The sequence below is a fragment of the Lepisosteus platostomus genome, chromosome 8 (assembly GCF_059453375.1).
Source record: "Lepisosteus platostomus isolate fLepPlt1 chromosome 8, fLepPlt1.hap1, whole genome shotgun sequence".
In the NCBI taxonomy this organism is placed as follows: Eukaryota; Metazoa; Chordata; class Actinopteri; order Semionotiformes; family Lepisosteidae; genus Lepisosteus; species Lepisosteus platostomus.
Genome location: NC_142618.1, coordinates 13,314,301 through 13,333,480, shown reverse-complemented (window position 1 = coordinate 13,333,480; position 19,180 = coordinate 13,314,301). Strand labels below are relative to the sequence as shown.

Sequence of the window (19,180 nt, the reverse complement as noted above, 5' to 3'; positions counted from 1 at the left end):
TATTGGCACATTATCACATACATAAAATGAAGTGGTCTGGGAGGTACCCTGTATTTGAGCATTTTAAAATGGAAGTAAAGGGGTATTTGCAGACTATTTCGAAATGCAAAAATATGAAAGCGGTGCGGACATTATTTTTATTTAATTTGTTTAATCTTTTTTATAACTGGAATTGATGTAGTAGTATGTACCCCTGACGATATTTTTGTTTGGAATTGTTATATGTACTCTTGTTTGTATTGTAATGTTTGTCCTTTTGTTAAGCGTAAATAAAAATGAATCGCCTGAGGGGAGGCGCCTTCGTCATCGGTTTCGCTGGCTCCACCTGCCGACCCCTGCGTCTGCTCTCTTCCCCCGCAGGCTGTGCCTCCTGGTCCAGGACAGCTACGGGACCTTCAGCGAGGTGCAGCTGAGCCCCCTCCGCTCCCCGGGGCGAGGCCTTCGGGACCGGGACGGGGACCGCGGCCGCGAGTGGGAGGGCAGGTCCTGCGTCCTGAGGGGCGTGAAGGTGGTGCAGAGGATGACCCGGGGCAGGTAACGGACCAGAAAACACGCTCATCCAGCATTAAAAATAAGGAAGACAAAACAGAAACGGTGTCGGCTGCTGATTGTTCTTCAAGCTTGGTTCCCCTTCCAGCTTTATTCAGTGTTTTTTCTTCGCTTTCTAATTTCTTTCCTCTCTTATTGCCTTTTTTTTTTATTTGGCTGATGTCCAAGGCTACACACATTTACTCCTGTGTATTTACATGGAATGCAAAGTAAGAACGAGTAAATGACACAGATCAGCACAGGGTGGTATAACACAAAATGGGTACAAAATAAATCTCATATGCTGAGTTACACATTATGTCAAATATAGGCTGTAAAATTACAAGTACAGTATGCGTACCTTACAGTAAAAAAAAGTGTGGATACAACAATATTTGTGATCTAGGTGAACTGAAATCCACTTTATTTTTTGTAATGTTTATTTCTTAAGTCTTTTGTGAAATTCAATCTTTTATACTATAAAAAGAAACTTTGGATACCCCTTTGGCTGTTTTTTGGAATCCAAATTCTACAAACCCTGTATTAGGCGCTCCCTAATCTCTACATGGATTTAACTGAACTGTATCCAAATTTACTGGTGCTGAATATTTAAGGCCTGTTTAGCTCTGGGATAATCTGGTATTTTTGCTGTTTCTTAAAGTATTAAAATAATATTAGGTATCTGATTTCTTTTATGATTTCATCATCTTCACAAGCAGCCACATCTGTAGGTTAATAATGAGGAAGAATCAAAGATTAAGAAGCACTTTCATCACATTTTTCAGTATTTGGTCTGAGACATGTTTTCATTTTTGTTGTTGTCTGTTTTAAAGAATGTACCTTATCACTGCATTAGGCATCAAATTGTTAACACGTTATTAAGAGCCTAGAGAGCTGTTTATCTTTAATTAAATCTTAAGTTACTGTTTTTTGGAAGTGAGACCATTTGGATCAGACAGTGGTGAAGTGTTTAGTTGGAAAATCATTTTGATTTCCATTGGATTAGATTCCTAAGGTTCTTATTTAAAAAAATTGCTACAGGGCTGTTCCAGGTTAAGACAAGAACTCAGATAGTTTTGCAGTTGTGAAACGTTGGGATTTGTACAGGTTACAAGATTTTTAAAACATTTGTAATTAGTATATGTACTGTATCTAATATTATATTTCAAATATCACTGTATATGCATCTAATATAATTGCAAATATTATAAACAGAACAGATAAAGATGTTAAAGTGGCTACTAGTGTTTACGATACAGTCTTATTCTCCCTTGAAACCTAGTCTTCCAGTAACCTGAGAATTACATCAGGAATCAACAGAGTATCACTGTGTGAAATTTCCGATAGTGTCCCAAAACCATCTTGTGCCGTTGGAAACAGTGCACTCCAGGGCCGGTCTCTCTACCCCTAAGCCTGAGAAATAACATGCACAGGCTTGCAAAACTTGTGTCGTCGGAGGGTCGCTTCTCCGTTTCGTGCTTTAGTTGAATAGGAAAGGTATGGGGCTGATTTCTAGAGCTGGCCGGGGAGTCCTCTGCCTGCTGTGCCGCAGTGACCCGGGTGGCCACAGGCTGGAGGCGTTGCCAGCGAGAGCAGTGAGAGCTTGTTTGGCTGTGGAGGGGATACACCCCCCCCCCCCCTTATGTGTTGGATGTAGTCTTCAATCCCAGCTGATTAACCAGTGACAATTCAGGGTTGCAGGGGCAAGGCAGACAAATCATTAGCAACTCTAATTCATTTTTTAATTAAAAGACATGCCATGATTTCAGCTATTTGGCTGTTACTGCTATCCTTTACTTGTCAAAAACGAATAGTACATATTAACTATAAAAGACAATGCTACATTTTTTTCTACTAAAACAGTATGCCATTTACATTCTTATTTTTTAAATATTTCAACTATTTGAACTATTTTATTTTTACAGATTATACATTAGGGTAACGGTATTTTACCCACCTTATTTGGATTGGAAATAACTACAGTATATAGCCATAACTGGTGCTCATGTGGGATTGTCACAGCAGTTATTCTGGATTTGGTTCAATGTCAGAGGTGTTATTAGGTTTCATAATGAACAGTGCAATATCATCCGGAGACTGGGCACTGTTCTAATTTTAATTTTCAAACCCATCGGAAACCCATGTCACTGAGAGCTTGCGTCTGTAAGAAAACTGTAAAGCACACATTTCGGAGAACGCGGCTCATTGTGAATATAATTCAAAGACTTGTCTTGCATTTGTGTGACAGCAGAAGTGTCTTCCCTTGCGTATGGTAGTACATTTTTGCTTTCAGTATTGTTGCAGTAATTATTATTATTCAATAAAGCAGAAATGGTGAGAAGCAAAAAGCACAGAGAGAGGGGTGGCCGTACAGTAGGCTCAGGGCTGGGGAGGGGTTTGTCTGGACAGCAGCCCACCCCTCCTCTGCCTCTGGCGCTACGTCCAGGTAAGGGTCAGGAAAGCGAAAACAAGCACAACCAGTTAGTCCAGCGGCTTATGCCTTCAGTGTCATCGAATTACAGTTTCTTCCACCTGGCGATAGATCGTGGAAGCAGTGTAGCTGACGGGTTGGCATGGATTTGCTGAAGTAAATGTGAAGTCACTGTACATATGCTGCCAGCATGCCTGCTTTTAATTTAAACTACAAAAATTCACCCCTGGTCACTTCATAATTCTGTTCTTTTCAAAAAGGGGAACATTTTGTTATAGTTTGGCTCAGGTCTGTTACTCTTAATTACTTAATGGAAGGCAGATCGCTAATTGCCAATCATTTCAATTGCTTAGTTGTGATGGAAGGTAAATTTCAAACCTTTTTTGGAGTTTTTTTATATTATTGCATGACCCTATTAGTTAAAAAGATGCAAGTACTGTTGTTAGGTGGGATGCTTGGCAATTTAGCAAAAAGTATTAACCCACTTCAGGCTGGCCAATGTGTTTGTATGAAGAGCAGGAGGGAACTGCAGTAAGAAAGACTATGGACCTGGAGCTCCAGAAATACACTGCATCCTTGAAAACAACGCCTTCATGCCAAGAATATTGGCAGCAGCTGCCACATCTTCAGAGCAAGAGAGCAAAAAGGTCCAGTTTACAGAGGAGGACCTCAAAAGATGCAGAAACGCCAAATGTCCAAAACTGAGCACCGCTTTAGTTTAGGAGTCCTGTAAACCTTGTGTTAGTTATTACTGAGAATAGCCATACTGGCTCTCGTGAGCATGTGGTGAAAAGTCCGTACGTGAAGGCTAGCAAAGTACCTACAGTATTACTATTTGTAACTAGCAAATAACTAGCAAATTCTCTGCACGTTTCACTAGTGAGGCATGCATTACCCATCTATACGTCAATCACTCCACAAGCTGTGTTTTGATAATAAAACAGAAATGCACGGCTTGCAGATGGCTACCAACGCATTTATTTTAAACTGCCTGCCGTTGTCATCTTTTGGAAGCCAAAGTCGAATATATTTCTGAAGAATGCACAACAATAACACAGTAACCCTGCCACTGCTCGGTGTTAACGCCCTTGCAGGACAGGAGGAAGATCAGCACCATTGAAATGCAGTGATGCTGGGTTGCGCTGACCCCCTGGCCCACTGGCCCACCCCCAGTGCTGTGTAGTCATTTAGACTGCAGAACATTTTAATGAGGAAAATCCGAGCACAGGTCGCAGCACAGGCTTCAAATGTATTTGAGCACCTTTCTAAAGTATGCCACTCTGAATTAACTGAATTCTAAAAGTATGTTCTATGTACTATTACAGTTGCTGTAGCTTTTAGAATATACTGTAGCACACTTAGTTGATTTCAGTGAAAGTTATCTTTAAAATTCAAAGTCTGTATATTATAGATCATAATGCAGTTAAAAAGCCTGTGTGTCAATAAGAAGCAAAAAAAGGGGGGTTATAAAGCTTACTACATAGGAAGTAACCCAGTTCTATGTATTACAACTGAAGGTTTTTGCAAATTAACCATATGCATAGTCAGCAATTCATAACCTCACCGGAGCCTTTTCTTGTTCTAACAAGTTCTGTATTTGCCCTTTCTGATATCCGGGGAGACTTACACAGTTCCTGTGTTAGTTTTTTTTTTTGCTTTGTGCTAATTTAAAAATGCAACATGAATTTAAATCTCAAGATTTACATTTTATGATCTTGCCTGAAACCCTTGAGGGTCTCATGTTTTTTTTTTTTCATTTCCGTTCAGTGAATGCATTTTTAAAATGTTTTGTTGTTAAAGGGAAACGTAGTGGCTATCCACCTTAGATCTAGAAACTACTGTAACAACACATAGATATAAAGTACATTCTCAAAGTTTTTCTTAAAGTGGCATCTGAAGTATTACAAATATTATAAAATGGTAAGTAATAAAGTACAATTATTATTATTATTATAATAAATATTATTATTTATTATCAATATGAACCGACCAGCTTTTAATAATACAACATGCTGATGACTGGGAACCATTTTAATTCTTCTTACTTTTATTTTAACCTTTTCAAAAATGAATGCAGTTGTAGTCAGTGCCTGCAACATACAAAGCAAACTTTCTTTTTCAGATGTTGATGCTCTTTAGTCGAGATTAGCTGAAAACCACAGAAATCTGCACTTTCTGTTGCTGTTTGGGAAAATACAGACCACATACCACTGCTTTACTGACCAAAGTATCTTTCCTGTCTTCATCTTCAACAATATGCTTCTGCCTTCAGTCCCATATCACCCCCTCTCTGCTCCTCATCTTCTGTCAGACTTTCTGTATTATTAACTACTACCTTTTGGAGCCTTGTCTTATTGTTATTTTTGTTATTTAACCTTATACTTAACTTAGAGGTGGCATGGTGCTGCAGTGGTTCACATTGCTGCATTGTTGGGGTCCTGGGTTCAATTCCTGGTGTGCCATCTATTTGGAGTTTGTATGTTATCCCTGTGTTCATGTGTGTTTCCTCTGGATGCTGCAGTTTCCTCCCGCAGTCCAAACACATACTTAAACGGCTTGTGTGTAAATTGGCCTGGTGTGAGTGTGCATCTTTTTCGGTCTACATGTGCCTTTTGATGGACGGTATGCTGTCCAGGGTGTGTTCCACACACCTACAGCCAAGGCTGTAGTAGAGCAGAGGTCACAGGTTTGCTCTTGACATTTCTCCTGTAGTTGACAACCTGCAGTTATGCCATTAGTGGAGAATCACAAGCATCTGTAGGATAACTAGGACCACTGCTCTTCCTAATTTACGGTATATCAGTGATCTAGATTCTGGTATAGTTATAAAATCAGTAACATTTGTAGATCAGCCAACACTGTAGCAGCAGTAAATGAAATTCTAAAATATGGAGACTGTGCACACCCCTGACAAATGGTGTTTAATGGAGACAGGTATAAGGTTTTGCATGCAGATTGCAAAATGTAAACTAAATACAGAATGGGAAACACCGGGATAGAGGGGGCTTCACATAATTACATAATTGTTCAAAGTATAGGTTTTAATCAAGGGGTGTTGTGTCAAAGTTGTATAACACACTAGTGTGGCCTCTTTTGGCATACTGTGTAAAGTTTTGGTCACCGCGTTATAGAAGAGAGTGCTGTTCTGAAATCAGTGCCTGGACTGTACACTCTGTGGCTGAAGGTTACTGTGTTTCCTACACTGACGGGCTGCAGGAACCCCACAATTTTTAGTCTTAAACAGAAAAGAGGAGGGGAGCCCGATGGAAGTATTCAATTTCCTCCAGCAGACCTCTTCAGAATCAGCACGACCTGCAGACCAGGGGACACAAGTGGGAACCTCGCGGAGGTGCATTTAAAACTGAGAGCAGGAGGCACTTTCTGACCCAAAAGATTGTGGGAACGTGGCGTGAGCTGCCCAGCCATGATGTCTAAAAAAAAACGTTTCAGTGATTTCCTTGGGTTATTTAGCTTTTAACTCCTCAACAAGGTAGAGGGGCTGAATTGCCTCGTCTTGTTTGTAGCTTTTCCTATGAGCTGAAAACACTGTATTGATCGTTCGCCCGATTTTCCTGAAGCTGCAGTGGCTCACACTGTGGACCTGGAGCTTCAGAAATTCACCTCCGATTGATGCGCTGTACACAGGGTCTTTACTAGTGACTAACAGTAGGAAGACACTTTGTGGTTGTCACAAACTTCATTTCCTTTCTACTTACAGTACACAGAAGTATGGTAGCTACATCCTTGTGGTCCTGGAGTAGGCTTCCCTAGCTCCACATTAACTGAGAAAGCTCGGGTAAGCAGGAGCGATCCACTTTGCATATCTCTGCTGACGAAGTTCAGAAACTCTGTCGCTTCAAAGAAGGCTGATTGCATTTTTGGTTTCTATCAGGGTAAAGTGATCATTGAACTAGGCAAACATTAAATTGATTTAGACTTGGGACAGCTGATTGATCGCCTCTCTGTTGATTGGCGATGGGTGATTGAGGACATTGTGTGGGTGCTCTGTCTGCCTTTGTTATTTTGTCCTGTCTGCGTGTAGTGTGGACCCATCAGCAGCTCGGAGAGGAATGTTTCTGATGCCTGCAGCTCATAAATCGTCATGAGCACATAATAAAACTCCTCCATGCCATTTCAGTCGGCCTAGGACTACACTTCATCTGCTTTTGTTCTCAGCAATGAGATGACAGAGCATTAAGAGCAGTGCATCTGTGTCAGCTAGTCTCTTGGACATTACCAGGGAACACATTCTTGGAAGAAAGCTGATTTGCAGTCGTTTGAGTAGGCCCTATGATATTGTCGCTCCAAACAGTTCATCCAGTCATTAGCTTTCCAGATCTACAGGATCTGCCTTGGGAATCATGAGACATCCACGTGTAACAGAAAACAGCTGTTTTATGTAAAACATCTTACTGGTTAGCCACAAGGTGGTTAACTGTAAAAATAAATTAGCAGCACTTATTTGGTCATTTTTGTAAGTATAACCACTCATCTGGCATGCAAACACCCAACGGTACTTTTTAATTTTTTTTATTGCTAATTTATACATTAAAACGTCTTGAGGCAGGCATGCAAGCTTAACATTTACACCCATGATATGCTGTCACATTACAGATGCTTTTGCCAAGTTTTTTCCCCCTTTTTAAAAATGTAGGCTAGATTATAGTTTATAGATAAATCTGTATGTCCATTTTCAACATAAATTTTAAATAAGAGTGGCACCGACCCTTCTGTAATCCTTGTCTTAGAGATGAAAGCCGGGGTACATTTCGTACAAATGCGAATAACCTTCTGTTGGTTATGTAAGTAAACAGAAGAAGGAAAACAATGGTCATAATAACCAAGTCACTTCTGCTATAAGAGATAAGCTACAATCCTCCACAATTATTGAGTGGCTTTTAGTCCATATGTGTCACTTGTGATTTTGTTGTGTTGAAATTCATTTTGTAACTATTTTCTGGACTTTTAATTACTTATAGAATTGATTTCAGAAACATATTCACATGTATTTGTAGTGCCCTACACCTCCGACTGCATTAAAGAGATACAATCGAAACATACGTGCTGAGCACAGAGCAATCAGTGTCTTCAGTCAGATTTCATTTCTATGATAAGGCTGAACTAAGGGACAGTTTACTTTACAGCGACCTACCACAAATGCAACACAGTGCACACACAGAAGCACAGAAACATTTTAGAGACCAGAAATACGCCCGCCAGCTTGTCTTCTGTGCCATAGGAAAGTAGAGCACCTGGGGAAAAAATCATGGTGATCCCAGGGAGTGCATACAGGCTCCATACAGGACACATTCACCCCTTTTGAAATAACATGACAGATCTATTTGTGTTTGGTCTGTATTTCAGGAAAGAACTAAAAACTGAGTTAGTGTTTGAGGAATCTTTGGCTATCATCACCTGACCTAAACTATTTCAAACGCACACCTTTCTCAGCATGTGACAGGGACAAAATACAGATGGATTGCATTGTCTGTCCCAAGTGTTGGCTGTACCGTAATTTAAACATTGCCTATATTTAGAAAAGCATGTTAAGGTTGATTGCCATTCATACAGTAATTCACCAGCAGACATCTGTTTTTAACCAGCAACAAAAAAGAAATGTACTGTATGTACTATATGCTCCCCTTTTTAATATTGCCACTCCTTACATGAATGTGGACTGTTCTTTTTTTTTTAATTCAAGTTCTTATATTTAAAATGGAATTGATGCATCTGTCAATCGGTCCTTTCTCCTTGAAAGGCGTGTGTTGAAATCTTGAAATACAGGTGAATTCCAGACTGGGGGATTGGTGAACGGAGAAGGGTTGTGACAGGGTGGACTTGCGAAAAGGCTCGTCAGGATGTTATTCTTCCTCGGAGTGGAAGATCTTAGTGAAATGGAGCCGTTCTAGAGCCAAAATAATTACGACATCCCTCCTTTTCGTATCCTTTTTAGCCAAAACAGGGTCACGATGAAGCCAAAGCCGGTCCCGGCGACCAGTGGGTGGAAGTCAGGATACACCCTGGATGGGATGCCAGTCCCTCGCAGGGCACACACACACACACCCAAAAAGACATGCACGCCCTTACACCTAGGGCCAGTTTTCCCAGAAATCAGTTAACCTACAGTACCAGTATGTCTGTTGGACTGTGGGAGGAAACTGGAGCACCCAGAGGAAACCTGCATGAACATGGGAAAGAACATACAAACTCCACACAGACAGCATCTTAGGTCTGGAACTGAACCCAGTGCAGAAATGCTAATTACTGGACCACCATGCCATCCTTAAATTCAACAATATAATACAAAAGCACACTGCTTCAGGAGTAATTTTATAAACCATTATTACTTTACATTGACATACAAAACCTACAGGATGTACTGAAATTAAACTGCTAGTTCAGGCAGAAGGCAGAAGATAACAGTGAGTTATAGATAGTACAGCCCAAATGAAAAATGCAAAGCTCAGACTTTTGCTTAGGGATAGGTCATCACCTATATTTTTTCTTTAGAAAGTTTCATTTAACCCATTAAAGCTTGTATTGATTTTTTCTAAAAATAGGTACTCATGTACCTACAGTATTATGCGTGTATTGTAGGAATGCTTCTTATGATAACTAACACCTTTTTGACATTACTTTACTCCAGTTTAGAAGCACAGACAGGCCTCTGATTAATGTGTATTAGAAAATGATCTGGGACAGGAAGCTCAAAAATAATCAAGAGTAAGCCTTTACTCAGGCTAAACGTGTTAAGAGCGTTTAATAACCTTAAATACCTGAGATTTCATAGTTCTATAAAGTAAACATGGTTAATATGTAACTGTTTTCAGCCAAACGTTTAGAAAAGTTGCAGTTTCATGTGAATCTGATTTGTCTCTGATTAGCCACTGGCAAATCATTGATAGATATTGTGGTCATTGTTCATGAGTTGTTTAACCATGACAAAGAAAATGGATAAGTACAGTACATCTTATCTGTGAAACATGGTGTCATTGATGTAGATTGATTTGCTCATGCCCTTTGTACCAGATCAGTCTATTTTATCACATTGAATTGCTGTTCTTTGCATATTGGGGGCGGCTTCATAAAACTCCAGAAAAACTGTTTCAAGTATCGCCAAAGCAGGCGTTTCCTTTTTATGACCTCTATTGGACCTAGTGTTGACTGATGTCATTCACATTTTATTTAATACCTTCAAGCTGTAAGTGGCTGTTCTGTTTTAGTTTTATACAAGTTTACTGTGATTGCAGCATTCCTAGAATTCATACCCTGATCTCGTCCTGAGAGAAACTGTACAGTGCTGGTTGTGGTCCACAGTGGTTGGGGAGAATCTCAGCAAAAACCAGCTTGTTAGTGAAGTGGTGGTTGTGCCCCAGCAGGTGGCGCTCTTCCGTCTGGGTCATAATTTCCAGACCAATGCCCCCAGGAAGATGACAGGGGTCACTGTAGTATGTAGGAGGTGCAAACCTTCTGATGTGATGTTAAACCAAGGACCTGATTACTTGGTCATTAAGGGCCAAAGGTAGTGTTTGTAAGAGTTGGGGTGTTAATACAGATATCTCTGAATCCACAGCATATCCACTCTGGGCTTGCACAATCTGACTGCCTAAAGTTCTCTTGTAATTCAGCAGGAGGAGATGTTTTTCACTGTGTAGTGCGGCTGTTGGCTTCCGTGCAACAGCAGCCATATCACCCTGTAACTCACAAATGGCAGCCCACTGCGGCTCAGCAGGTGTGAGCCTGGTCAGTACCTGGATGGGAGACCTCCTGGGAAAAACGAAGGCTGCTGCTGGAAGACGTGTTAGTGGGGCCAACAGGGGGCGCTCACCCTGCGGTCCATGTGGGTCCTAATGCCCCAGTATAGTGACTGGGACACTATACTGTGAAAAAAGGCGCCGTCCTTCGGATGAGACGTAAAACTGAGGTCCTGACTCTCTGTGGTCATTAAAAATCCCAGGGTGTTTCTCGAAAAGAGAAGAAGTCCCGGCGTCCTGGCCAAATTTCCCATTGGCCCTTACCAATCATGGCATCCTAGTCCCCATTACCTGTAAAGTGCTTTGAGTGGAGTGTCCAGAAAAGTGCTATATACTGTGAGTGTAAGCAATTAATTATTATTAATTATTATCATCCTGGTGTTTCTATATTAAAAAACATAGCAGTTAGGAGATTAGACTTTGTTGTGGAGTGTATGAGCTGAGTATATATATAAATTATTTCAATTTCTATAAACCTTTTTACACAATAACATTTTTATAAAAGGTAAAAAAAGTTTTTTCAAAAGCGAATCCCTTTTTCCCACCCTACATTGAAAGAGGCCTTTAACAAAGAAGCAAAGATCTATGATGAGCTCTTTATGTACTCAAATGTTAGTTGATTTGTCGCCAATCAAAGTTGATACCTATTGTGAATCAGAACTATTTGCCACCATTCTTGCCATTTCTTATTGTTTGTACTGGGCGTTCAGACTTGTGCTCCACTGTAGGCATGAGTTTGCAACCTGTATGAAAAGCTGTGTTATGTGCATAGTCAACATGCCTCAGCATGCCCGCCTTAATATTAACATTTACAGGTTTATTCAAGGGTGCGACAGAGTGCTGTCTGAACAGATACAGTACATGAGTACTGATTCACAAGAAGCTAGACTGGAACTTTCTGAATCCCTGCATGAGTGACAATGACTGTTAAAGGTGTGTTCTCTTATTTACAGGTCGACATGGCTTTTTAATCTGATTGACAGTCTGTGGCCTCCAGTGGTACCTCTGAAAGTCCATGGAAAAAGCCAAGATAGTCAAGAGGTACTGTTTTGGTTTGTTATCCTCTAAGCTCTTTAAGACTTAATAATGTGTTCATTTTCTCATTTTAGCAACCAAAGGCCTGGTAGATCTTTATACAGATTATAAAGATTTTAAAATTACAGAATTTAAGGACAAAAAGGTATTGGTTCATCAGTTATGAACTGAAAAAGAGCTTTTCCATATGAATGCCACTTTGTTTTAGATTTTGCAAATGAATCATGCAAAGTATTACAGTCCTTTTCCTTTTCGCTAATATTGTGTGCTTTGAATATTTTCAATATATTGGTCTTGGTAAATGTTTGTCAGAAATATCTTTACAATTTATGCTGTGTTATTCTATGATGTAACACCGTTGACATGTCTGTAAATTTTCAGTAACAATAATAGCTGACAATGAATTTCTTTTTCCTCTTCTTACTCAAATTACAGGTTGTAGACATTTGAGGTAATGCATGTGTTTGAAATGAGAACTGTATAATGTATAGAATACATTGAATACAGATAGGATGTAAATACTCAAGTGGTGTGATGTAATTAATGGAATACCGCAGGGTTCTGTATTAGCATAACACCTTAATTATATCAATGATGTAGTTAGTGGAGTACCGCAGGGATCTTTACTAGGACCACTGACCTTTTAATTATGTCAGTGATGTAATTAGTAGAGTATTGCTGGCATCTGTACTAGGACTGCTGCTCTTCTTAATTTATTTCAGTGATGTATATTCTAATATCGAGGGAAGTCCAGTCATGTTTGCAGACAATGCCAAAAGAAGAGAATTAGCAAACCCTGTAAAAGTGGCAAAAGAAATGCAAATGCAATAAACTTCGAAACAGGGTAAAACACCTGGCAGATGAAGTATATCATAGTGCAGAGTATTACATTCAGGTTGCAAAAACATAACAAAAATATGACCTATAGATACAAAATGGGAAACACTGAGCATGAAGAGGTCAGTTGTCAAAAAGACTTAGGTGTTTCTGTTGGTACATCGTTTATATATTCTAAACAATGAGAGGTAGCAATAAGAAAGGAAAACACAATGTTATTATATATAATTTAAATTGTACAATTGTACATATATGTACTTAGTTCAGGTGGGTGGCTGCGTCAGCATTCTCCAAGAAGGCTCCATAGCCGAAACATTGTGTTTTCTTTTTCTTTTCTCCATGGAATAAACATATTACTTGTTCCTATATAGATAGTTATATATATAAAGGCAAAGCCACATTTTGAATTTTGTGTACAGTTTTGGTGGTTGTCTTGTAGAATGGAGTAATTCGTTCAAATTAAGGTCTATGAAGTGTCTTTCTAGAATTTTTATATATTAAATCAATAGAAAATTTGGAAAAAATATTTTGTCACTCATCTCCAGTCCTAGCATACCATTTCACAGTTGATCCTCTCTCTTTTTTATTGTTATTAATATGACTTTTATTGCTTTAAAGTGTTGTAAGTCATCTACAGTCAACTGAAATCCCATAAAGGTCCAATATTAATCTTCCATCTTGGCATACAATGAAGTGGGTGGTAAATATTTTGGAACTAGGCGAAAAATGAAGTCAAATATCTTGCTTAATCTCTTAATTTTATTGTTGATGTATGCTATTTTCTGATCTGAAGTAATAGCTATGCCAGTATCGGAACAACTCTGATGTTTATACATATTCTGCTGGGTTGAAAAGAAAAGGAACCTACCTAGTGTTTTACCTAGTTAATGTTTGACTTTTCTTAAAATGCTGAAGCAAGCTTAGTGTTACCGTGAACAGCAACGCTACATAATTTGTTCTTGTAGAGATGTGGAAGCGTCTTGACACGGACGTACTGTATCTTGCAGGACACTAGAAATCTCCCTTCCCCCAGTTTCTGTTATGTGCTGTCGGGCTGGAGAGAGGAGGGCGCTGTGGAGGCGATGCAGGAGGAGGCTGTGCCTGGATTGTACCTGCCTCCAGTAGTGCACACTCTCTGTGAGATTCTGCAGGTAATCCGCCCCCAGGCCTACAGATGTTCCAAGTATTTAATATTGCAAGAAAAAATTACTTGAAAGAGGCCGTTTCTGAACATGTTTTGATCTACCACTATTAACTAATTAACTACATATTAATAAGAGTAAAATAAACCAACACACTTAAATATGTAATGCACACAGTGTGTAATTCAAATAAAGGGAAATAAGCAACTGAAACAAAATAAACAAGGAAATAAGCAAGCTTTGTAACAAAAACATTTTTTGCATATAACAGTTCAAATATTAGAAACTATTGGAAAAATAATTTCTTAATAAAAAGATGTTATATTCAGGGTTTAAAGGTACCCAATCACCTTACAGTACCTCTGAGAAGAGTGATTAAGGAATCCCAAATTCTAGAACGAGCTGACAATGGTAGTAAAAGAAATAGCTGTATTTCAAACAGAATTTGACTTAAAGTGTATCCTAGACAGAATGTAGACACTTTACAGAAAGAGTTTTGGGTACTTTAAACAAAACTGTCAAACCCTGTAGCAGAAGCAGATTCATAAGAGTTCTTCAAAATGCATTTTAAAAAAGGTGCTAGAAACTAAATTAATTAAACAGGGAAGATGGCGTACTTTTCATTTCTTTACCAATTCTTATCCTCATGAAAAGAACGTCAAAACACCACACGTTGTGGACAACAGACACCATCGCGAAAAGTGATGCTCTTTTGAGTATTTTCAAATGTGACTTGAGCCCACTGAGATTCTTCCTGGCCACTTAGAGATTTTCACTTGTGCTTTTTATTCTGAATGCTCATGCTTCACCATGTCCACTCTAAACAGGCTCACTCTCAAGTCTGACCAGCAGTGCTAGAAGTGTTATTTGTAGTTCAGGTGTATACCTGTACATTATAAAAACCGGGAGGTGGATTTCATTAAGGACGGAGGAGTCCGGTGGTTTAAATCCACCCTCCTTGCCGGCGCTACTGGTTTCCTTGCTACGAGCTGGGGGGGGGGCTCCTGAGTGGTTCAACCAGTTCAACCAGTAATAATAATGATAATGTTTCTTTATTAGCCCTATACAATTTATTGCATTAGGAATTCGTCTTTTCGCATACCCCAGCTTTTCTCCATGGAGACACAGAAACACAGACAGGGAGAGAAGCTTGGGGTCAGAGCGCAGGGTCTGCCATTGTACGGCGCCCCTGGAGCAGTTGGGGTTAAGGGCCTTGCTCAGGGGCCCAACGGAGTAGGATTCCTCTGCCGGCCGCGGGATTTGAACCGGCAACCTTCCAGTCACAGGCGCAGATCCTTAGCCACAGAGCCACCGCTCCGGCTTTCCCTCTGAACCATGTTAAACACTGTGGCCCACATGTAGCATGTTGGAGCCTTTGTCGCTTCGCCAGCCAGCTGTGTCTGGGATTCCCCAAGCAGTGGCATACGTCTGGCAGAGCGCTCTAGGCGGTGGTGTTAGGATAAGACCTTGCATGCCACCCTCTACTGGTTCAGACTGCAGGACACCGATTGTGGAGGCATTACATTGCACCTCTTTCACCGGTTCATCGACAAAGGTGTTCAGTTCTTCACAAAATATTAGTTTCTGCCCACTTGCAGCTGGGTGGGGGACGCATAGCTTGCCATCCCGGACAGACCCAGAGAGGCCAGAGGCCTTCAGAGTACACGGGAAAGGACCGCATTTTCAAAAACCTCCCTGAGGCGACCCCTCCAACCCTCCCCACGCCCCTCAGCACGACGCAGCTTTTTTGTGTGCTGCAGGGACACCTGCTACCTGCTACTTTTTCTTCTCTGAGTGTTGACGTGAGTCTCACTGGAAGAGCAGCTCCGGCAACTTCCTGGACACCTGCAGGCTGCTGGTGCCGTCGGCAAGCAGTGCATTACACTTCAGACCTGGCGCTGATTCTTCCTGAACGCATAGTAGAGCCCACAGTGTGTCAAAAGATAAATGGCTCTTGTGGCTGGCTGGATTAGAGAAGCACATCATCTTTCTCCCTAGTGACTCAGAAACAATTGGTGATGCCCAACACAGGTGTGCGTAATATAAAACACATAACATCAAATTTAAAAAAAGCCTCAGTTTTTCAAAACTGGCTGTATATGAAAAAGAAAGTTGAGTTGTGGAATTCAGAAACTCCCTCTACCTGTACATGTAGAGCCATTTGCAAACAACAAAGAAGCTCGGCTAAGTGAATTGAAACTGGGAATTGGATATTTCTACATGTTAAGATGGTAAATAAAATTGGCCAGGAACAATCAGGATTTTAAAATTGTACTTACGTCTGATTTGATCATAGAATCCAGTGTTTTGTGCTGAAAAAGAATGATCTTTCTGAGTTAGATACTTTTGAATTTCTAAGATTTCTAAGAATAAGATTTTTGTGCTTTTTGTCAGGGGTGTAGTTCTTGCAATAGCATGTACTGTAGCTTTTAGAGGCCAGCTGTATGTAAATATATTAAAAATACATTAAGTGCTTTGGACATTTGCAGGAAAATGAAATGTTATTTGTGTTAATGGGAATTTAATTGTTACAATATGTTGTTTTTTTTTTTTTTTCAAATTTTAGCGTGTCCCTGATAACAACAGATGTACTTTCTCTGCCACTGTAATATACAAGAGACTGCAGGTAAGACATTTTTATTTTGTACCAGGAAGGCTTTTCTGTTAGAAACAGGGCACTTTCAGGTAGTAAGAACCGTGATAACTGAGTGGGAAAACCTGAAGACATGCTCTTTCCAGCAGTGGAATGCATATTGTGAGGAAAGTTTTAATATTTATTTTTTAAAATCAGGAATTGTTATTCCTGCCAGTAATTATTTCATCCTTTGTGAGAGCTGTACGAAAGCAATTTAACTTTTATGTTCTGATTAAAAATGTAAATATTTTTAACTTCACGCATATATGAAAGATGATATGACAGTCTGTGAGTTGTTGGATCTGAAGTATGAAATCATATGCTTCCTGTGTAGTGGTAATGGTTGTATGGAAAAGAACATTCATTTCATTCTTGTGTTGGTGCAAACGGAGAATGTCCTGTTGATGCAGTGTGTGGACATTTCTGGAAACGTTTGGCTGAGTTACAAATTATTAGTAAGTTTGCAAGAGGATTTTTACTGCTTCCCCCTACTTTTCCATTTCCTGAAATGACCAGACATTACTTCCATTAAAACAGGACAGGAGATAATATTTGTGTCTTATAGCCAATCGTGACTAGCCTGTAAGTCTTGGAAAAGTCGTGTGTGCGCACAAACTGTACATATTATACAAGAAACATTTAATATAATATATTACTTGTAAATAACACACAAACTACAGTATATGTATGTAAAAAAACATGGGAGTGTAGCACCTTGAAAAATGTAATTTATTTAGAATCTTCCATTTCCAGCTAAGGTATCTGACCTGGACACCAAATTCCTGTTGTTTTATTTTGAATTTTTTGGTTGTTTCTGAAAGCTTGACAATTGTACAGAAATTGAAAGTGAACTCTTTGGAACGCGGTGTTCATTGGGGAGGATTCTGGAGCTGATGGCTAGTCAACATTTACCTTTATTTTGCAAAACAAGAAAGGAAGTGTGTGAACGAGTTTGCTGGGCTCCTTGGTGGAGGCGTGATGTTACATAGGGGGGTTCAAGCTGTTGATACTTTATCCCCACCAGTTATTATCACAGGCAGGCTTTACGGGTGTTCTTGGAAGGCTAGAATGATTTAGGAATAGTAAATTCTTAATTTTTCTTTGAAGTATAAATCCAGCATTCACTCCCATTGTCAAATATGACTGAAGGCAGAAATCTGTTTTCTTCAGCAATTCAACTTTTTACCACTTTATCGTCTGTCACATTTTTCGGTAAACCTTTATTTGTTTGTGCACATTTGCTGCCTTTTTTTTTTTCGTGGACATCATGTTGGTCACATCAGGAAACGAGTAAATCTCTTCCATATGTGTGGATGTTTTTAAATGCCATTCTAACCAAAACCTGCTGCTGTTTGTCTTTGGTTCTATTCTTAATTCCTAATAGATTTTTTAAAAAGGAAAAAAAAAAAAAACACTCTCTTTCTCTCTGTGGAAAGCAGGCAGAGCTGTGGTCACTCTGATCTCCGCTCTGTGTTTGTGCTCGGACCGCCTGGCTGCTTGCGATATTGCCAGCAGCTTTTTCTTTCAGAACACGAGGGCCTGTGACAGAGACAGATGTGAGGGGAACTTTAAAGAGGAAGGGGGGGGGGAGCTGATAAGACCAAAACTCCAACACACAGTGGCATCAACACGCTGAGAATATGAGAGGAATTGTTCCTGCCCCAGTTGGTACTGGTAGGGGTTGTTAAATCCATTGTTGACTGGGAGTCACTCTCAGATAGAAATCTCCTGCCCCCCGTCTTTACAGACCACGTGCTTTGCTTTCAGCCCCCTTTTCTCTTGATTTAGTTTTTACAGCCTTCTCTACTCTCCCCACCCCACCCCGCCAAAAAATGTAAGATCCTGTCAGGAGAGGGGAAGAGTTTCAGGCTCAAGCAGTAAAGGTGCTCGTTCGGCGGGCGGGCTGAGCCCCCGAGGCCTGAGCCTGCTCGAGCCTGCGCCGCGGCACTGGCCAGGGGAGAGTGCACAGCTGTCAGAGTGCCACTGGGACACGGAGACTGGCCTTCGTTTCTAAAGCAAGAGCCGGAGGAGTTGCTCAAGTGTCTTGTTTCGCGTTCAAATCTAGCCCGCGTCTCCTCTTTCAGCTAAAAAACGAAGTTTTTAGATTTTTGCTTTTTGGAACTGTGGAAAATAATTTGCTGTCTCTCCGGTGATGGAGCACCTCTTAGTACTTTGGCATGTGGCTTGCTAGGGTTTCCTCATTTTGGGTCTTTTATGCTTTTTCTGTAAAATCATATCCTTTGTATAGTTAAGGAATGGTAGCTTCATTCTTTTCCATAAGGTCCAGGTCACTGTTTATTTGTTGTGTAAATTAGTGCTCTGAATGAGAAGGAAGAAAGTATAACGTATTACCACACGTACCGGATTGTCAGGGTGCCTGCATTTTGTGATTTCATTATTCGGACAAAGTATAAAGGGTGTTTAATGCAGTATATGCATGTGAATGTGTTACTGAGCTGTGCTGTGGAATGAATTCACAGAGCCCAGATCTGGGGCAGAGCGATTTCTGGCTGTTCGTGACTGATGCCAGCCTGCAGTCTGATGTTGAAGACGGTCTTTGGTGTCGCAGAACGGTGCCGGTCTGTGTGACCACCTCTTGCGTGCTCGACTCTGCTGTGGTACAAGTGCTAAACAATGACGCTGCCTGCACACTCACCTTTAAAGATGCTGTGAAAGAATGCGGTGAGTACATTCAGAAGAGTTTTGACAGAGATTGTCCGTCTTCCCGCCTCCGGTAAAATCTTAAAAGTTTTGACGAATGTAAATTGGTTTTATAAGCAGGTGTTTTCTGTGGAAGGGATTTCGGGGTTAGAAAGAA

At 40.3% G+C, this 19,180-nt stretch overlaps 1 protein-coding gene across 4 annotated transcripts in view; it reads left to right on the top strand.

Moving 5' to 3' along the window:
• The window catches only part of spidr (scaffold protein involved in DNA repair), a 119,804-nt gene that overhangs the window by 85,183 nt on the left and 15,441 nt on the right, over positions 1–19,180 (top strand). For all 4 annotated transcript variants that reach the window (XM_088642479.1, XM_088642478.1, XM_088642477.1 and 1 more), the window contains exons 11-15: positions 361–534; positions 11,667–11,754; positions 13,593–13,736; positions 16,294–16,353; positions 18,843–19,044. In XM_088642479.1, the coding sequence (XP_088498605.1) occupies positions 361–534; positions 11,667–11,754; positions 13,593–13,736; positions 16,294–16,353; positions 18,843–19,044 (668 nt within the window). The remainder of the gene's footprint in view (positions 1–360; positions 535–11,666; positions 11,755–13,592; positions 13,737–16,293; positions 16,354–18,842; positions 19,045–19,180) is intronic.